Below are 13,996 nucleotides of genomic sequence, written 5' to 3'. Positions count from 1 at the left end.
TATAAGAAAACATGTCACAAAGAGGAGCAAAGAAGGCTATACTAACTAAATTCACTTTCCACTATTCAGTCAATAATCAGGAAGTTAATCATTTGCTGACTGCATTTGCATCCTTGGAAATAGCACCATAGAAGTATGTACTGGAAAATTAATACTGAAAATGAGAAAAGAGCTGCCACCCACCTGGTGAAATAAGGGGAAAACTTTCTGTCTTCTCATTTTTGTCAGGATCCCTTACTTTGAGACGAGTGCAGCCACGGGTTCGGAAGTGGACAAGGCCGTGATCACACTTCTAGATCTGGTGATGAAGCGCATGGAGCAGTGTGTGGACAAGCCCACCCAGGATGCCCCCAACGGGGACGGCGCCAGCAAACTGGCGGCTCCCCCTTCCAACGAGAAAAAGTGTGCATGCTAGGCCAAATCTTCTCCCGCCTCTCCCAAACCTTACCCCCCCCCCACCCCCACCACCCTGGCAGGGCCCCCACCTCATGGATGAACACATACGCAGAGATACACTCCACTCACAACACAAGTAGATGTTAGACAACAGAGGCATGACAAGTGAAACAGGAAAGTCTAAAAGATTCCGGTACTCCTTCTTGGTACTCCTGGGCCCTTATTTGAGTCACTGTATTTAAGAGTATTTATGATGGCCATTGTGCTGCCATTTTCCACAAAAGCCCTCCTGATTCACTGCCTATTAACCCACATTAATCTGCTAAACTGTAGATTTTCCCTCTATGACTTGAAAATATTGCCTTGTTAATTTACACCCTACCATTTGAGAAAAAATGCACCTGCTGTTATGCAGAAGTGCTCATTTCTCAAGAATGCGTTACTATACGATCTCAAATATGGCCAAAATTGTTTTTAGCATTTGTTCTTATGTGAACCACTAGGGAACCCAGTATTGCTTGGAATGAGATGAAACGTCATATAATCAAAAAAACAAACATTTCTCACTATGATATACTGAAGATCGTGTGAATATGCTTCAAAAGCTGGTTTGTATTTAAAAGGTCCTTGAATATTTGTGAATAAGAGTCATTTTTAATCAATGGCTGGGCAGTAATTTATCCTTCAATTCCTTAGTGTTAAAGACACCAAGAGACGTTCCCAACATTCCATCTGTTTCATATTCTATAATGGAGTGAGCCTCTGTGTCTGCTACTGTTTAAGGAGAGAGTGACAGGGTATCATTGCAAGGCAATGATTTGTCCTTAAATTTCCTAATGTAAAAGCTGCCAAGAGACTTAATATAGGCTTTCCCAGCATTCCTTATGTTTCATATATTATAATGGAGTGAACCTCTGTGTGTATGTCACTGCTTAAGGGGACATTGCCGAATCAGTGAACCTCTTTAGCTCTAGCTGCCTAGATTAATAACTGATAACTGCTGTTTTTGTGCCAAAACTCATCCTATTTTTATTACAGTTAGTTCAGCAGTGTCTGCCTTTGTACACGGGGCCTTTGCTGTATCATAGCAACCAACATAGCATGGAGATATTGCACACATTTTTCTCCAGTACTGCAAGTATTACAGAATCACACACCTCAGTCCTGCATACATTCTTGTGTACTGTAATACTCCTCCACCTCATGGTATTCCTGAATGTAACCATGGATACGTTTTCCTGTCACATGCATTGGTTTCGTAAAGCTATGGTATTCTTTTGAGACGTTTAAATTACGCGAAGGTGTTGAAGACAAAACAAACGACAGTTCTGACAAATGTTCTCCTCTGAAAAGAAAAAGGTGTTCAAGTGTAATCTTTGTGCTATAATTGGGTGAAGTGGGAATTGTGTGTGAAACCAATCATGTAAGAACATGTAACACGATTTTTAAAGATCAAGTTTTGTGATGTACTGTAAGTTTACAGTAGTAGCAAAGTTTGTGCAATTTTCTTTTAAAAGTATTCCTGTTGAGGTTGCCCATGATTTGTAACTGTATGTGTTTGAACAGATAATTTCTCAGTCTTTAAGGATTTTACCAGTAAAACACTGAATATTCTGTGTTTGCATGTCAAGAAGATGATAACACCAGTATTTTTCTACTTTAGATACTATTTTACAATAATTAAGGCCTCCAGTTTGGGACATTAATGTCTCCAAATGGGTTTTTGATTTTCAGTAAACTGTACACAATATACAGTAGTATTAGTTACATAGTCTACAAATATATAAGAAAATATCTGATTGAAACTTCTTCCCCATACCATGAGCATTCACTTGTCAAATTCCACCTCATTTGTGTTTTATGACTACTGCTATTGAAGGATTAGCTTCCTTTTTTCTTATTATATGAAACCAGAATTGCCATTAAAAATAGTAATTGATTAATGACCCTAGTAGGTGTATGAATATCCAAGGTCTCCAGATCTTTGAGAACTAATGTATTATTCATTTTCTCTTCTCTTAGAACAGAATTAAAAATAAATGTTTTGGACTGTATGCATATCCTATAGGCATCTGAATGTGCTGAGATCTGGCCTGGTATCATCCATATACAGTATGACTAGTGGAGAAAAGCCTTTATTTGTTGTGCATTAATATGTAATAATGCCTGCATTTATGATATTATAAACAAAAGCAATTGCGTATAGCCAGTACAATATAGTCTATAGTCTTAATATGCTGTACAGAATGAATTGAGACAGAATTCATGTAAAGCACATTTTAGGTTAGCATTATCCGTTGTTGAATTTTTAATCTAATTATTAATAACAGTTATTTAATCTAGAATGCATATCAAAAATTGTCATTACAGAAAGAGAATGACTAAATATGGTATATTTATACACCATCACAAAACATTAAACAACCTTCTACAGTTAGGGCATGAATGGTAACGGTTGTGCCTCCAGGTTACAGCATACACCGTTTTGAGAAACTGAAGAGCAATCAGAAAACAGCACAGAGATTCATAGTATAGGTCATTGTAATTGTCCGAGAACACCGTTCTGTGCTCACAAATGCACAGAGTAAGTGCAGACATGGCCACTTGTGAAGTATGAAGTGGGAAGACTGTAGAGCTTTTGAAATAGTTCTTATCTGGTATGGGTCCACGAAATCCTCCCTTTACAGTGAGAGCATTATATCCCAGTAAATATTTTTGTGGTGAAAAGTCAGTGAAATTCCATCTAGGCATTCAGGTGAAAACCTGGTTATAGTTGTTTGAAAAGTGTAAGTTTTCTTGCTGACTAGAACATAGCTAGGCTACATCCAGGAAAGACGTGAGCTTTATTGGGGTTAACCTAGTTTGTTTATGTCAAAATATTTCTCAACCCTAGATTTCCACCCCTTTAGATGTCTGTAGTCTGGCTTTTGCTCACTGGGATAGTTCTGCTTCCTGACATCCTCCATGGAGGCAAATGCCTGTTTGCTGCTGTCTCAAACACATGTCCTTTAACGTACAATTTCCCTAATTAATAAGGACTGCCGTGAGACTACAAGGCGGTGAAAAATGTCAAAGCCTGCTACCAAAAGCACCACGTGGTGACATGTTTGCACACCCTGGAACATTAGCGTTGTTTCGGTACACAAGCGTTCGTTTCAAGCCTCATCTCTGTGCATCCGGCCACATGAGGGCCATGGGATTCAAAGCTGACATTCTTTGTGAAAGGTTTTATTCACATCAGCCGCAACGGCGCGCAGTCAGAAAGGTGGAAGATTCCGGCCTGGAATTGCATGTCTTCTTAGTCAAGCATAGGAAATACCTTTAAATATGACAATCTCTGGACCAAATTTGAGACTTTTTCTCACCAATTCGTGCTTTTGTAGTCCTCCTCTCCCTCATTCCATTGTCCATTTGGAAATTAAGAAATGGGCACTTTCTGTACTGACTGCCAACAATGACAAGAAGGTTAATATCACTAGATCTCTGTGGACAACCAAGTCTTAGAGTACTCACAAACCGCTCACATTTTTACTGTATCATTGCATAGCATGTGGATTTATTTTTCGAATTGTAACTTTGAGCAAACTGATTACACGATTTAAGAAAACAAAAGGTCTACAGTTTGCTTACTGTTGTTTGAACCTGTCATTTTTGAAAGTTTACATTGTCTGGAGGATTTCCTCTTTGCTGTTGCGTGCCTGTAATGCTCTTTGACCAATAATATCCTGTATAATCCTTTGTATAGGTTGTGAACAATTAAAAATATTAATGCAGAAAAATACTAAGCAAAACTATATATATATACATATATATAGAGAAGATACATAGACATAGATATATGTAACTAAATATCGAGTTTGAATTGGTATCTTGAAGAGCATTATTTTTAAAAATGTTCCATATGTACTGGAAAAAAAAAGAAAACATGCTTTAAGTATTGACATGCCTGCAATTTCTTAAGTGTGTGCACTAATTATATTTTGCCAGGTTGTTAAATATTTCAATGCACCATTAGCATGACCAACCTGGGAGTGAGCTTTGAAATAGTCAGTGTTATGATATCTGTGGGTCTTATCAGTGTGTCCCCTTGAAAAGTCCAGTCTGTCTCTGTTTCTCCCTGGAACTGCTAAAACTGAAATTGACTGTAAGGTGAGCGGAACAGAAAATTACTAATGCGGTTAGCTCAATCTCATTTACTTGATTGAATGATGTTTTGTGGCAAATGTCAGCTTTTCCCTCTTGTTTTTGTTTTAGAGGCTGTTTTGTGAGATTATTTAGTTTGATGTAGGTTTATCTAGATCCAGGATTTTTTTATTTATTTTTTAGGTGACACACTAAAATAATTTCTTTTTAAAAACTCAAAGTTTTAAACACCACATGGTGCTTTATCAATTGGAGCCTTTGCTGTGTCTACTATTTACAGTTTTAAATACTTTAAATGTTTATTCTCAGGTCACAAGGTGACAGATCATTGGAAGTATGCATGATTTTATGGATATGCAGTGTTGTAAAACTCACTAAATGAGTTGGAAGTTAGAGTTTATCTGAGAATATTCTGTAATAGCTGTCTTCAAGTGATGACATCTAACTTATGGGGTAATTCTTATTTGTGAAAAGTGTGATGTCATAAAGAACAGCCCTTGAAATCTTACCGTGCGTTCTCAAGTTCTGTTGATAAGCACATCTCTGATATGACAGATTTCCCAGTCTTTGGAGGCCTTATTAGAGTGGTTAATAATTATAATTTGTAACTAATCACAATAAGCGGCCCCTACATGTCCTTCATAAAAGTATTTAAATATTATACATTTTTGTAAGGAGTAAGCTCTTTCTAAAGTGCAACATGTCCCTGAAAGTCCCTGTTTGTGCTTAAACTGAAATTGATGAAGACCCACTCCTATGTGGTATAAACTGCATATTTAAAAGCAAGGTGATGGATGGCTGATGGATGTCTGTACTATAGGGTTGAATTCAAATTGATCTCTGGCAGACAGTCTGCCTGTGACATCAACACAACTGATGTTCACTCTTGAGGACAGATATTTTGAAATTAAAGGTCACAGGTTCCTAAAGGCCACAGGTTTGATTCCCAGGTTCGACACTGCCATTGTACCCTTGAGCAAGGTACTTAACCTGTTTTTCTTCAGTGTCTTCATATATCCAGCTGTATAAATGGATGCAATGTAAATTCTATGTAAAAAAAGTTGTGTAAGTCACTCTGGATAAGAGCATGTGGTAAATGCCTGTAATGTAATCCAAAGAAGCTAATGAAGATTGCTAATGCAATGTTAAAAACATGGTTTGGAAGCATTCTGGAGAGCTTTGGTATTCAAACTTTGACATTTTGAGTTTTCAAAAAAGAAAAAAGAGATTTGGGGCAGACCAAAGGGGAAAAGGTCAAACTGTTCAGGATGTGATTACTTGACCATTTTATCTCTGCTTGTATTTTTCATGTCTTTAGAAGAAAGCCCCATTGTGTTAAAAAAAAAAAACAGATTGGACTTTGTTGTAGTTCTACTGTGCAAGGTGCTCAAGAAATGGCGACAAGTCAAACTTTTAGATGTCTGCAGTATGTAAGCAGAAGTGTGTTAAAGTCATTGAAGGCAAAGATGTCTTTTAAACAAATTATTATGATCATTAAAAATAAAAACAGTAATATAGTTTCATTTGTAAGTCTTTTTCAAGAACACCTGGATTTTTTGCAGTGAATGACTGTGTATCCCAGACCCCTGGAAGTCATATAAATACTGATTGCCATTAAATTGTATTTATTGTATGGTATTTATTGTAGTTGTCTTTCTTTGTACCTTGTTAATATTCAAAAAAAGGAAAAAAAAAAGAATTCATATTACAGTTTTGTTCCCTTTATTGTTTTTGTTTTCCCAGCACAGTGAACATAGACGAGCATAGCGTAGCAGTATAGACTTGCCACACATACTGTAAAAGTTGTCACTTTGCCAGGTTGTCAATCTTGATTAGAAACAAACATTAACATTTAAATGAGGGTGTTGTATAATCCCTTAGGGCACTTGTGCAGGAGGTGGTTTTGCATGAGTTTACTGCAGTTTAATTAGCCAATACACATTAGACGGACATAGTTGCTGCTGCCATTGTTTTGCATTGCAAAATTCAATGAAACTTATTTTCTCATGTCTAGTTTTAGGGAAATATTCCCATTCACCCAAATAAAGGCCGTTTCTACATTTAAGGAGATGAGATGCTACAGAGTGGGGTTGGAGAAATGTGGACAAAAAATGTAAATAGATGCTTAAGGGTGAAATTTTTTTAATTGTTTGTAGAATTAATTGTTGGCAGTAATAGTGTCAGTACATTTGCCAACATCTTTCTGGTAGTGTTAAGCAGAAAGATCAGGTGATATTAGCTACATTCAAAGGGTGGCTTATTGCCTTGAAATATTGAAGTAATGCAGGTCTGATAAAATCAAATGGGATGAAATGTGATCAGAAAAGAAAAAGCAGACAGTGGCAGTGCAAGCTGGGCTAGTAATTATATTGAAAAATCCAGAAGGAAACCAGGTCAGGTGATTTTCAACATTCCAACTATTCCTTTAAGACTAGCAGATTCCTCAAGGTAGGTTTATAAAAACAGTGGATGAAGTAGGAATATTACAGTTTGTAAATTAATATTCTACTGACTCAGTCCCTAACCCATTATGAGGTTTAGAGGATAGAAAACTGATACAGTATAATGATGAGACTAACCCCCATTCTTCACAAACCCCAGTAATAAGCTATTCAGCTTTGGAATGATGCAAATGGAAGGCCTGCAACTTTCTAGTCATCTCATTCTGTTCAGCGAATGAGGTTTTATTATTTTATGCCACCATGTCCCTCCCTAATCAGTGGACAGCTTTATTTAAGCATGATACACTTTTGTATTCACAAAAAATCAGCTTTACAATTGGATGGTCATATTTATAAACATCTGCTCCCTTTCCAGCCTCTCACATTGAATCCTATCCCCCACCCTCCCTCACCTCCCATTACTATTGGTAAGCTATTACTACTGGTAAGTAGGACTTCAGCTTCAAGTATTTTCTATAAACATTCGAGGAGGGAGAGCTGGCATACTTCTGGGGTGGGAGAGCCGGCATATTGTTTTTCCAGTTTGAGAATCCGATCAGTAGAGGCCTTTTGGAGCACTTATTCCAATGCGTTGTGCAAGACGTAATGTGTCCCCATAGATATTCATTCAATGCCTCCCAGACAATGGTGTTCATGACCACAGGTGACACAGCGAAATCTAATAAAACTATAATCAGCTCAGCATGAATTTCACGAAGTCCTCATCAGACAGTTAAAATGTACCAGACTGCCAGTGTCTTCTTTGTATTCTTTCAGAAGAGAAAGACATTTCTAAAGCAAGTAGAGTATGATCTGAAATTACTGTGTTAGGCAGTAGTCCATTCATGAAAAAGGTATGATCCATCCATCATCTAACCCACTTATTCCTGGCCAGGGTGAAGGGGGAGCTGGAGCCTGTCCCAGCATACATTGCGAGAGGCAGAAATACAATCCTTTGCAGGGCACACACATATTGAAAGGGGCACTCAAACCAACAGGCAATTTAGAGTCTCCGATTAGACTAAACTGGGACCTTCATGTTGTGAGGCGACAGTGCTACCCACTGCACAATCATGCCACCCGAAAAGTGTGGTGTACATGTGTTACTTTTGTTTAATTTTGCCACATGCCAAATTCCAGCCAATTTTTCCCAGCTCCAATAACAATATATAACAATAAATAAGTTGGTAACGCCCTTCATAACAAAGTAATAGTACCCTCAAATGTAATCTGCATAACATACACTGTAACCATCAAATCCATTGATCATATGTGCAAAAGCTAGCCAGCTGAAACAACCTGTATTCTGTAATACATTTTATAACTTAAATACCATGCATACATGCAAGGAATCACTGTACACACTCTTCCTGAATTACCCTGTCTATACTACACATTCCCCATTTGAGTACCTCATGTGATGTGCAGGTGCACAATATAGTCAATTTCATTCTTTATTTGTTGGTCTGGGCAAAATCAACTGAGACCAGCCTTGTCATCAACGTGAAATACTATTTTCCACGGAATCAGACACTTGGCATAATGTCCTATCTGAATGTCCAAACACACTGTTATGTATGCCACAATGTTGTCACAACTGGATGCATTAATCCAGAGCTGTTTGCCTCATGAAATTTTTTTACTGTTTTCCACACAATGAGATTTATACAGCTGGTGATTAGCCACCATTTCCAAAAATGCAAAAAAAGAAGCTCCATATTGGATTGGACTCTCCAAGACTTCAGTCATGATTGTAGAAGCCCATCTGCCTTTACGCAGCGAGACACGCGCACTAGTCTGAGAGTATTATCGATTTTAGACAACTTTTCTCCTGAACGGAGTCCATTTTATTTTCGTTTTCTGTGCCTCCTCCTCAGAGCTGTGCTGTTCATCACCGGCCTACATGCTGAGACAGGAATGCTCTGCGCCTGAATCTTAATATGTCATTAATGTGCAGCTCCCCTTGTCTGACTGGCTCTTCTGGATCAGGTCACATTTAAGAAGACAAGATGCGTCTTTGGTGTTTAAACAAAGCTAATGGCTTGTGTGTGTGTGCGTACGCGAGTGCGTGCACGCGTGCGGCACCGTGTGTGGGCTGAGATGGACTGACAGCCTCCATCTGGATTTGTGTTCAATTAAATCCATCTCGTTGTCAAGGAGGTCCTTTCCCGCAATATGTTTCAACATGTCACGTACGCCGTTGGACAGATGCACAATCCCTTCTTGTGTCTGTTTTTATTAGCAATTAGTTAGGGAATACAAATAAGAGACAGGAGAGAACCGTTTCCAATTTTACACATATCTATGCAGGTTCTCAGGGACAGATTTTATGTTGAGTATCAGGTGTGTGTGTCCGTGTGTGTGTGTGTGTGTGCGTGAGAGAGAGAGAGAGAGAGAGAGAGAGAGAGAGAGAGAGAGAGAGAGAGAGAGAGAGAGAGAGAGAGAGAGAGAGAGAGAGAGAGAGAGAGAGAGAGAGAGAGAGAGAGAGAGAGAGAGAGAGAGAGAGAGGGAGGTTTGGGTTTTGCCCTTTGGTGATTGCACATGAAACCAACAACAATAAAGGATGCACTTACTAAAATGTCACCGTAAGTGGTATTGGTATTTGGTATTTTCCTTGTAAATGCCCAAATTTCTCTTTTCTTGCCGTATAATGTCTGTACAGAATTAAAAAGGGAATGGCTGGAGTTGAGAGTGCTGAGATGGAGAACAAAAGGTTGGATTACACACTCCACAAATCTGTTGTATTAACCGCAATGTTTAAGCACATCGATAAGACTGCTTTTGGTAAAGTATCTTTCTAAAGCTTTAGATCCCAAATAGGCCAGAAACAGAGGGGAACAACATGACCCGGTCTTGAATCCAACAGCCTGAATCATGCCTGTACACTGCCACCGTGTTACTGCCACTGCCAGAATTGTATTACTTTCACAGGGTCCATAGGTGTCATGGCGTCATATCTGACAGCTGGAGGAATACCACTGTGCCATGTGTTATTTAAAATACATTATTTATTGGTTTTGCACCCTTATCCAGAGTGACTGGCACAGCGTAGATTTCACACATTATTCATTCATACAGCCGGATATGTGCTACAGCAGTTATGAACCTTATGCGAGGTGTCAGAAAAACGGTACAACAGCAGTATCATGCCATGGATCACTGGTTATACTGTCAGGCTAGCTTCCTGTGTCACAGGATCACCCCCACATTAACATCCCTGCATTCCATACCTGTGCTACCTGTTACTTACAGGTACACAATGGAGCACAATGGAGCACAGATGACTAGGACTACTGAAGACTTGTGACATAGAGGAAATTTCACCTTAATATTTGTTCATACTGACTACTTCAAAAGTAGAGAAAGTGGATATTTTCAGATTTTAAAATGATATCATATTGGTTTCCATGTGTTTACTTTATTACCAAGTCTAAATTGCCAGGTTTACGAGTAGAGTATTTTACAAGGAATAGTAAACTAATAATAAATTATAAATCTTGTACCTAAGGTCATAACCAAATGTCTATTGGCAGTTGATGTAATAAAATGTCTATGGAAGTATAAACTATGCATTGTAGCTGGCCACACTCGTCAAATACAGACTATAAATCAGAATTTGACTTTAAATACAACTGTAACTACAGAAGCAAGCTTGTGAGTATATTACTACAGGGAACTTTGACCAATCACATACCCTATGCCAGCTGTTTAACACAAACTTATTCTCCAGAAGGACGTACAGTAGACTGCAGCCACATGATTGCACTCTAAACTACAAATGCACTTTTACTAGATTCTGTTTTTACAGTGTTTAAGTTAAAGCCAAAGGAAGTCGAGCAGAGGAAACAAAATCAACTGCCAATTTGACAGAATTTACATAACTCTCCAAAAAAGAAAAAAAGATATACAGCCCAGCCTACAGATGGCGTTGATGAGATGCTGGCATTCACTTACAAGCTATCTCCTCAGGAGACAGATTTAACTGAATTCAAAAATGCTTTCGGAACAGGATGTGCTATGTTGCTCTTTATGTTCTTCAGTAATTTCTCCAAAAAAGAAGTGTAATTGTTTGAATTTAAAAAAAAAACAATTGCGAGAATAATTGTTGCCATAAAGAGAAAAACATATGCAAGCCTAAATTACATAGGATTGTGTCACTGGGTGGCAACTTTTGCAAATTATAATTATGTAATTCTTCCAAGGAAAAACATTAGACTGACCAATAAGAACCACTAAGGTCTCAAAAAAGAATTTAGATAAAAAAGACTACATTTTTAATGTGTTCAGGAGTCAAACAATTATGGTAAAATATATCACAAGTTGATAAGGTATGTGGCTTACCTACATACTTCAAAGAGTGCGTAAATACAGTTACATTATACCATGATTGTAAAAAGTAAAATAATATTTGTAATAGGCCGTGCAGTCATATTGTGATTCTCACGGAGACACATGCAAGCAGAGTGCTTACTTAAGGTATCATTCCTCTATTTTTGAGGGTGCTTTAGAGATCTCATTTTCCTTCTGAATAAAGAAGTGTATATTCAATTTTCTGCTTGCTCGTATATTAATTATGTAATAACATTAACAAGAGAGGTGTTTTGCATGTTTGCAATGATACTTCAATAGGGAAACTACATATGGAAGCATAAAAATAATGTTCTATGAATGTAAAACTAAAAATAAAAATTCAGGAGGTACTGTTTAAAGGCATAGAAAACCAGCGAAGGGATAGGTATGAAAAAGCAATTGAAGGCAAGTCAGAAGTGACAGGAAAAGAGTAGCACCGGTAAGATCTCTTGGCTTTGCTGGGGATTACCTTGTTTCTTTATGTTAGGGATCAGCCAGGCTTACAAACATACATACTGTCTATACAAATTAGCCCAGCCTCTTGTAGAGAGATTGTGTGTCGCAATGCTGTCTGAGGTGGCGTTAATTTCTCTACTTTAATCTCAGATTACCAGGTAAGCAGTGGCTATGTTTCCTTTATCATGACATAGTGAATGTGCCTTGCACCAGGACCAATTGAATTCACTTTAAGCACGTGTTTGATATTTCAATGTCAAAGTGTCATTGTGCATATTTTTGCTTCACTTACATTTTCCTAAACTTTTGACTATGGAAAATACTCATTAATAGCATCATAACATTAATATAAGTTTTACTTTCATTTTATTGCAAACCGGTTACACAGAATTGAGAGGCAGCATTTTAAAGTCCCATAAATAGATCCATATGGAAATGCATGTATGTGGTCAAAGTAAGCAGTTTGAGTGTTTCAGTGTATCATTCATATATAGAATGAGTAAGAGGGATCTGAAATAGAACTGTGTGGGACTTGGGTGGAATAGGGGTGGATGGAATATGAACAAAAAAACAAATAGAAGCAAAAATAGATGGGTTGATATCTAACGAGAGTGGTTTACAGTGTTAAAGCTTTTTTTGGAATACAATCTATAAATACAGTATGCTACTAGAGATGCACTGATGTCTACTTTAGGCAAACACATGGTAGCCTAACCTTATTTTCCATTGTTGCCGACAAAGGCAACGTTTCACTTATTTTAGGTACAGTATATTGTTTAAGTTTCATTTAGGAAAAAAAAAAAGTTTACTTCAAACAGACTTGGCTCGACCCAATAAGCTGCTTAGAGCCCCATGACTGCCAGGGTGCCCCTAATAATTCTAAACTATATGTATTATTAATCATTTTGGGTTGGGGGGGCCCCCAAATCAAACAGCGCTTAGGTCCCCCCAAAGGCTAGGGCCAGCTTGGGTCTCAAAGTAATAATGTCACACCATAAATAAGAACCTGATGAACAGGTGTTGTTGTACAGTGTGCATCCACTGATTGGAGGGTAAAAGACTGGTGCTTACTTATGCTTAGATAGAACCTCATGTGGGAAGTTGTAGTTTTAATATTGAATACACACCTAGCCTTATTCTGTGGGCCTTGTTACACGTATATAAGCTTCTTGATTGGGAAAGTAGGATTTAGGGATAAGTGTAAGTATGCTTTTTTTAAAAATAATTAGTTGGATTCAAATACAGAACAAAAATTAAATTAAATTTATTTTTAACAAAAAGAACAACCAATTAAGGAATATACTGTATATATAGTTATATATATATATATATATATATATATATATATTTTTTTTTTTTTCATTAAAAGTTCTCTGCAAGAAATCAAAACATACTGCACAGTGCATTAAGAAAGTTTTAATAAGAAAGCTTATTTCACTTCACCAAAAATATTCTAAATAAATAGGTCATAACACCTTAGAAATATAAAAATACCTTGATAAGTCCATGTGGCACATATTCCCATTCCCCCCCCCCCCCCCCCCCCCCCCCCCTCCCCAAATTATCCAGTGTTCGTTCTTGAAATATACATTAACATTCTTGTAAAATTCCTCATTTCATTATTTGGTAAAACTTAAAAAATGCATTGTGCCATTCAAGTCCAGGAAGGTCATCTCAATTCCATATTAATGCTTTATCATTTGACTCCAGAGGCTGAAGGCAAATTGGACTGGATCACCAAGGCTTACAGCAACAATGACAAACCATCACCTCACAGCTCAGAAAAAGCAGGAACAGAAGCATTCTGCCCTCAAGTTCTGGTCCTGGACTTGCACAACCCTGGCCCCACATAATGAGCCAATACGCTCTCTGTGTGACCCATACCTTAATAAAACATAGCCCATTGTATGTTAAGATACAGTATTACTAGTTTTATTTTAACTCATAAAAACAGCTGCACTCTGTCCATATGCCCTGTAACTATTACTGTGCTTAATTTGCCTGCTGGGAGCATTGAAGGAAAGTATGTGATAAATGGCAAGTTTTTTTTCATATGACATTTGTGACTCATCTCAACCCCTTACCACAGCCCTCCTGCAGATCCTGAAGCACCACGGAACCACAATGGTACAGAACCAGGGGTGGGCACCATGACCCCAGACATTGATACAAAGCAGCCGGCATTATTAAATGGCTCCATTCAAGCAGCT

The 13,996-nt window shown here is 37.8% G+C and overlaps 1 protein-coding gene across 8 annotated transcripts in view; it reads left to right on the top strand.

Moving 5' to 3' along the window:
* rab27b (RAB27B, member RAS oncogene family) overlaps positions 1–6,177 on the top strand; it is a 46,732-nt gene extending 40,555 nt beyond the window's left edge. For all 8 annotated transcript variants that reach the window (XM_035392475.1, XM_035392483.1, XM_035392482.1 and 5 more), the window contains one exon: positions 229–6,177. In XM_035392475.1, coding sequence (XP_035248366.1) covers positions 229–415 — 187 coding nt within the window. In that variant the 3' untranslated portion in view covers positions 416–6,177. The remainder of the gene's footprint in view (positions 1–228) is intronic.
* Positions 6,178–13,996: the final 7,819 nt, after the last annotated feature.

The sequence above is a fragment of the Anguilla anguilla genome, chromosome 14, assembly GCF_013347855.1.
Source record: "Anguilla anguilla isolate fAngAng1 chromosome 14, fAngAng1.pri, whole genome shotgun sequence".
Classification (NCBI taxonomy): Eukaryota; Metazoa; Chordata; class Actinopteri; order Anguilliformes; family Anguillidae; genus Anguilla; species Anguilla anguilla.
This window is presented reverse-complemented; position numbering and strand designations above follow the sequence as displayed.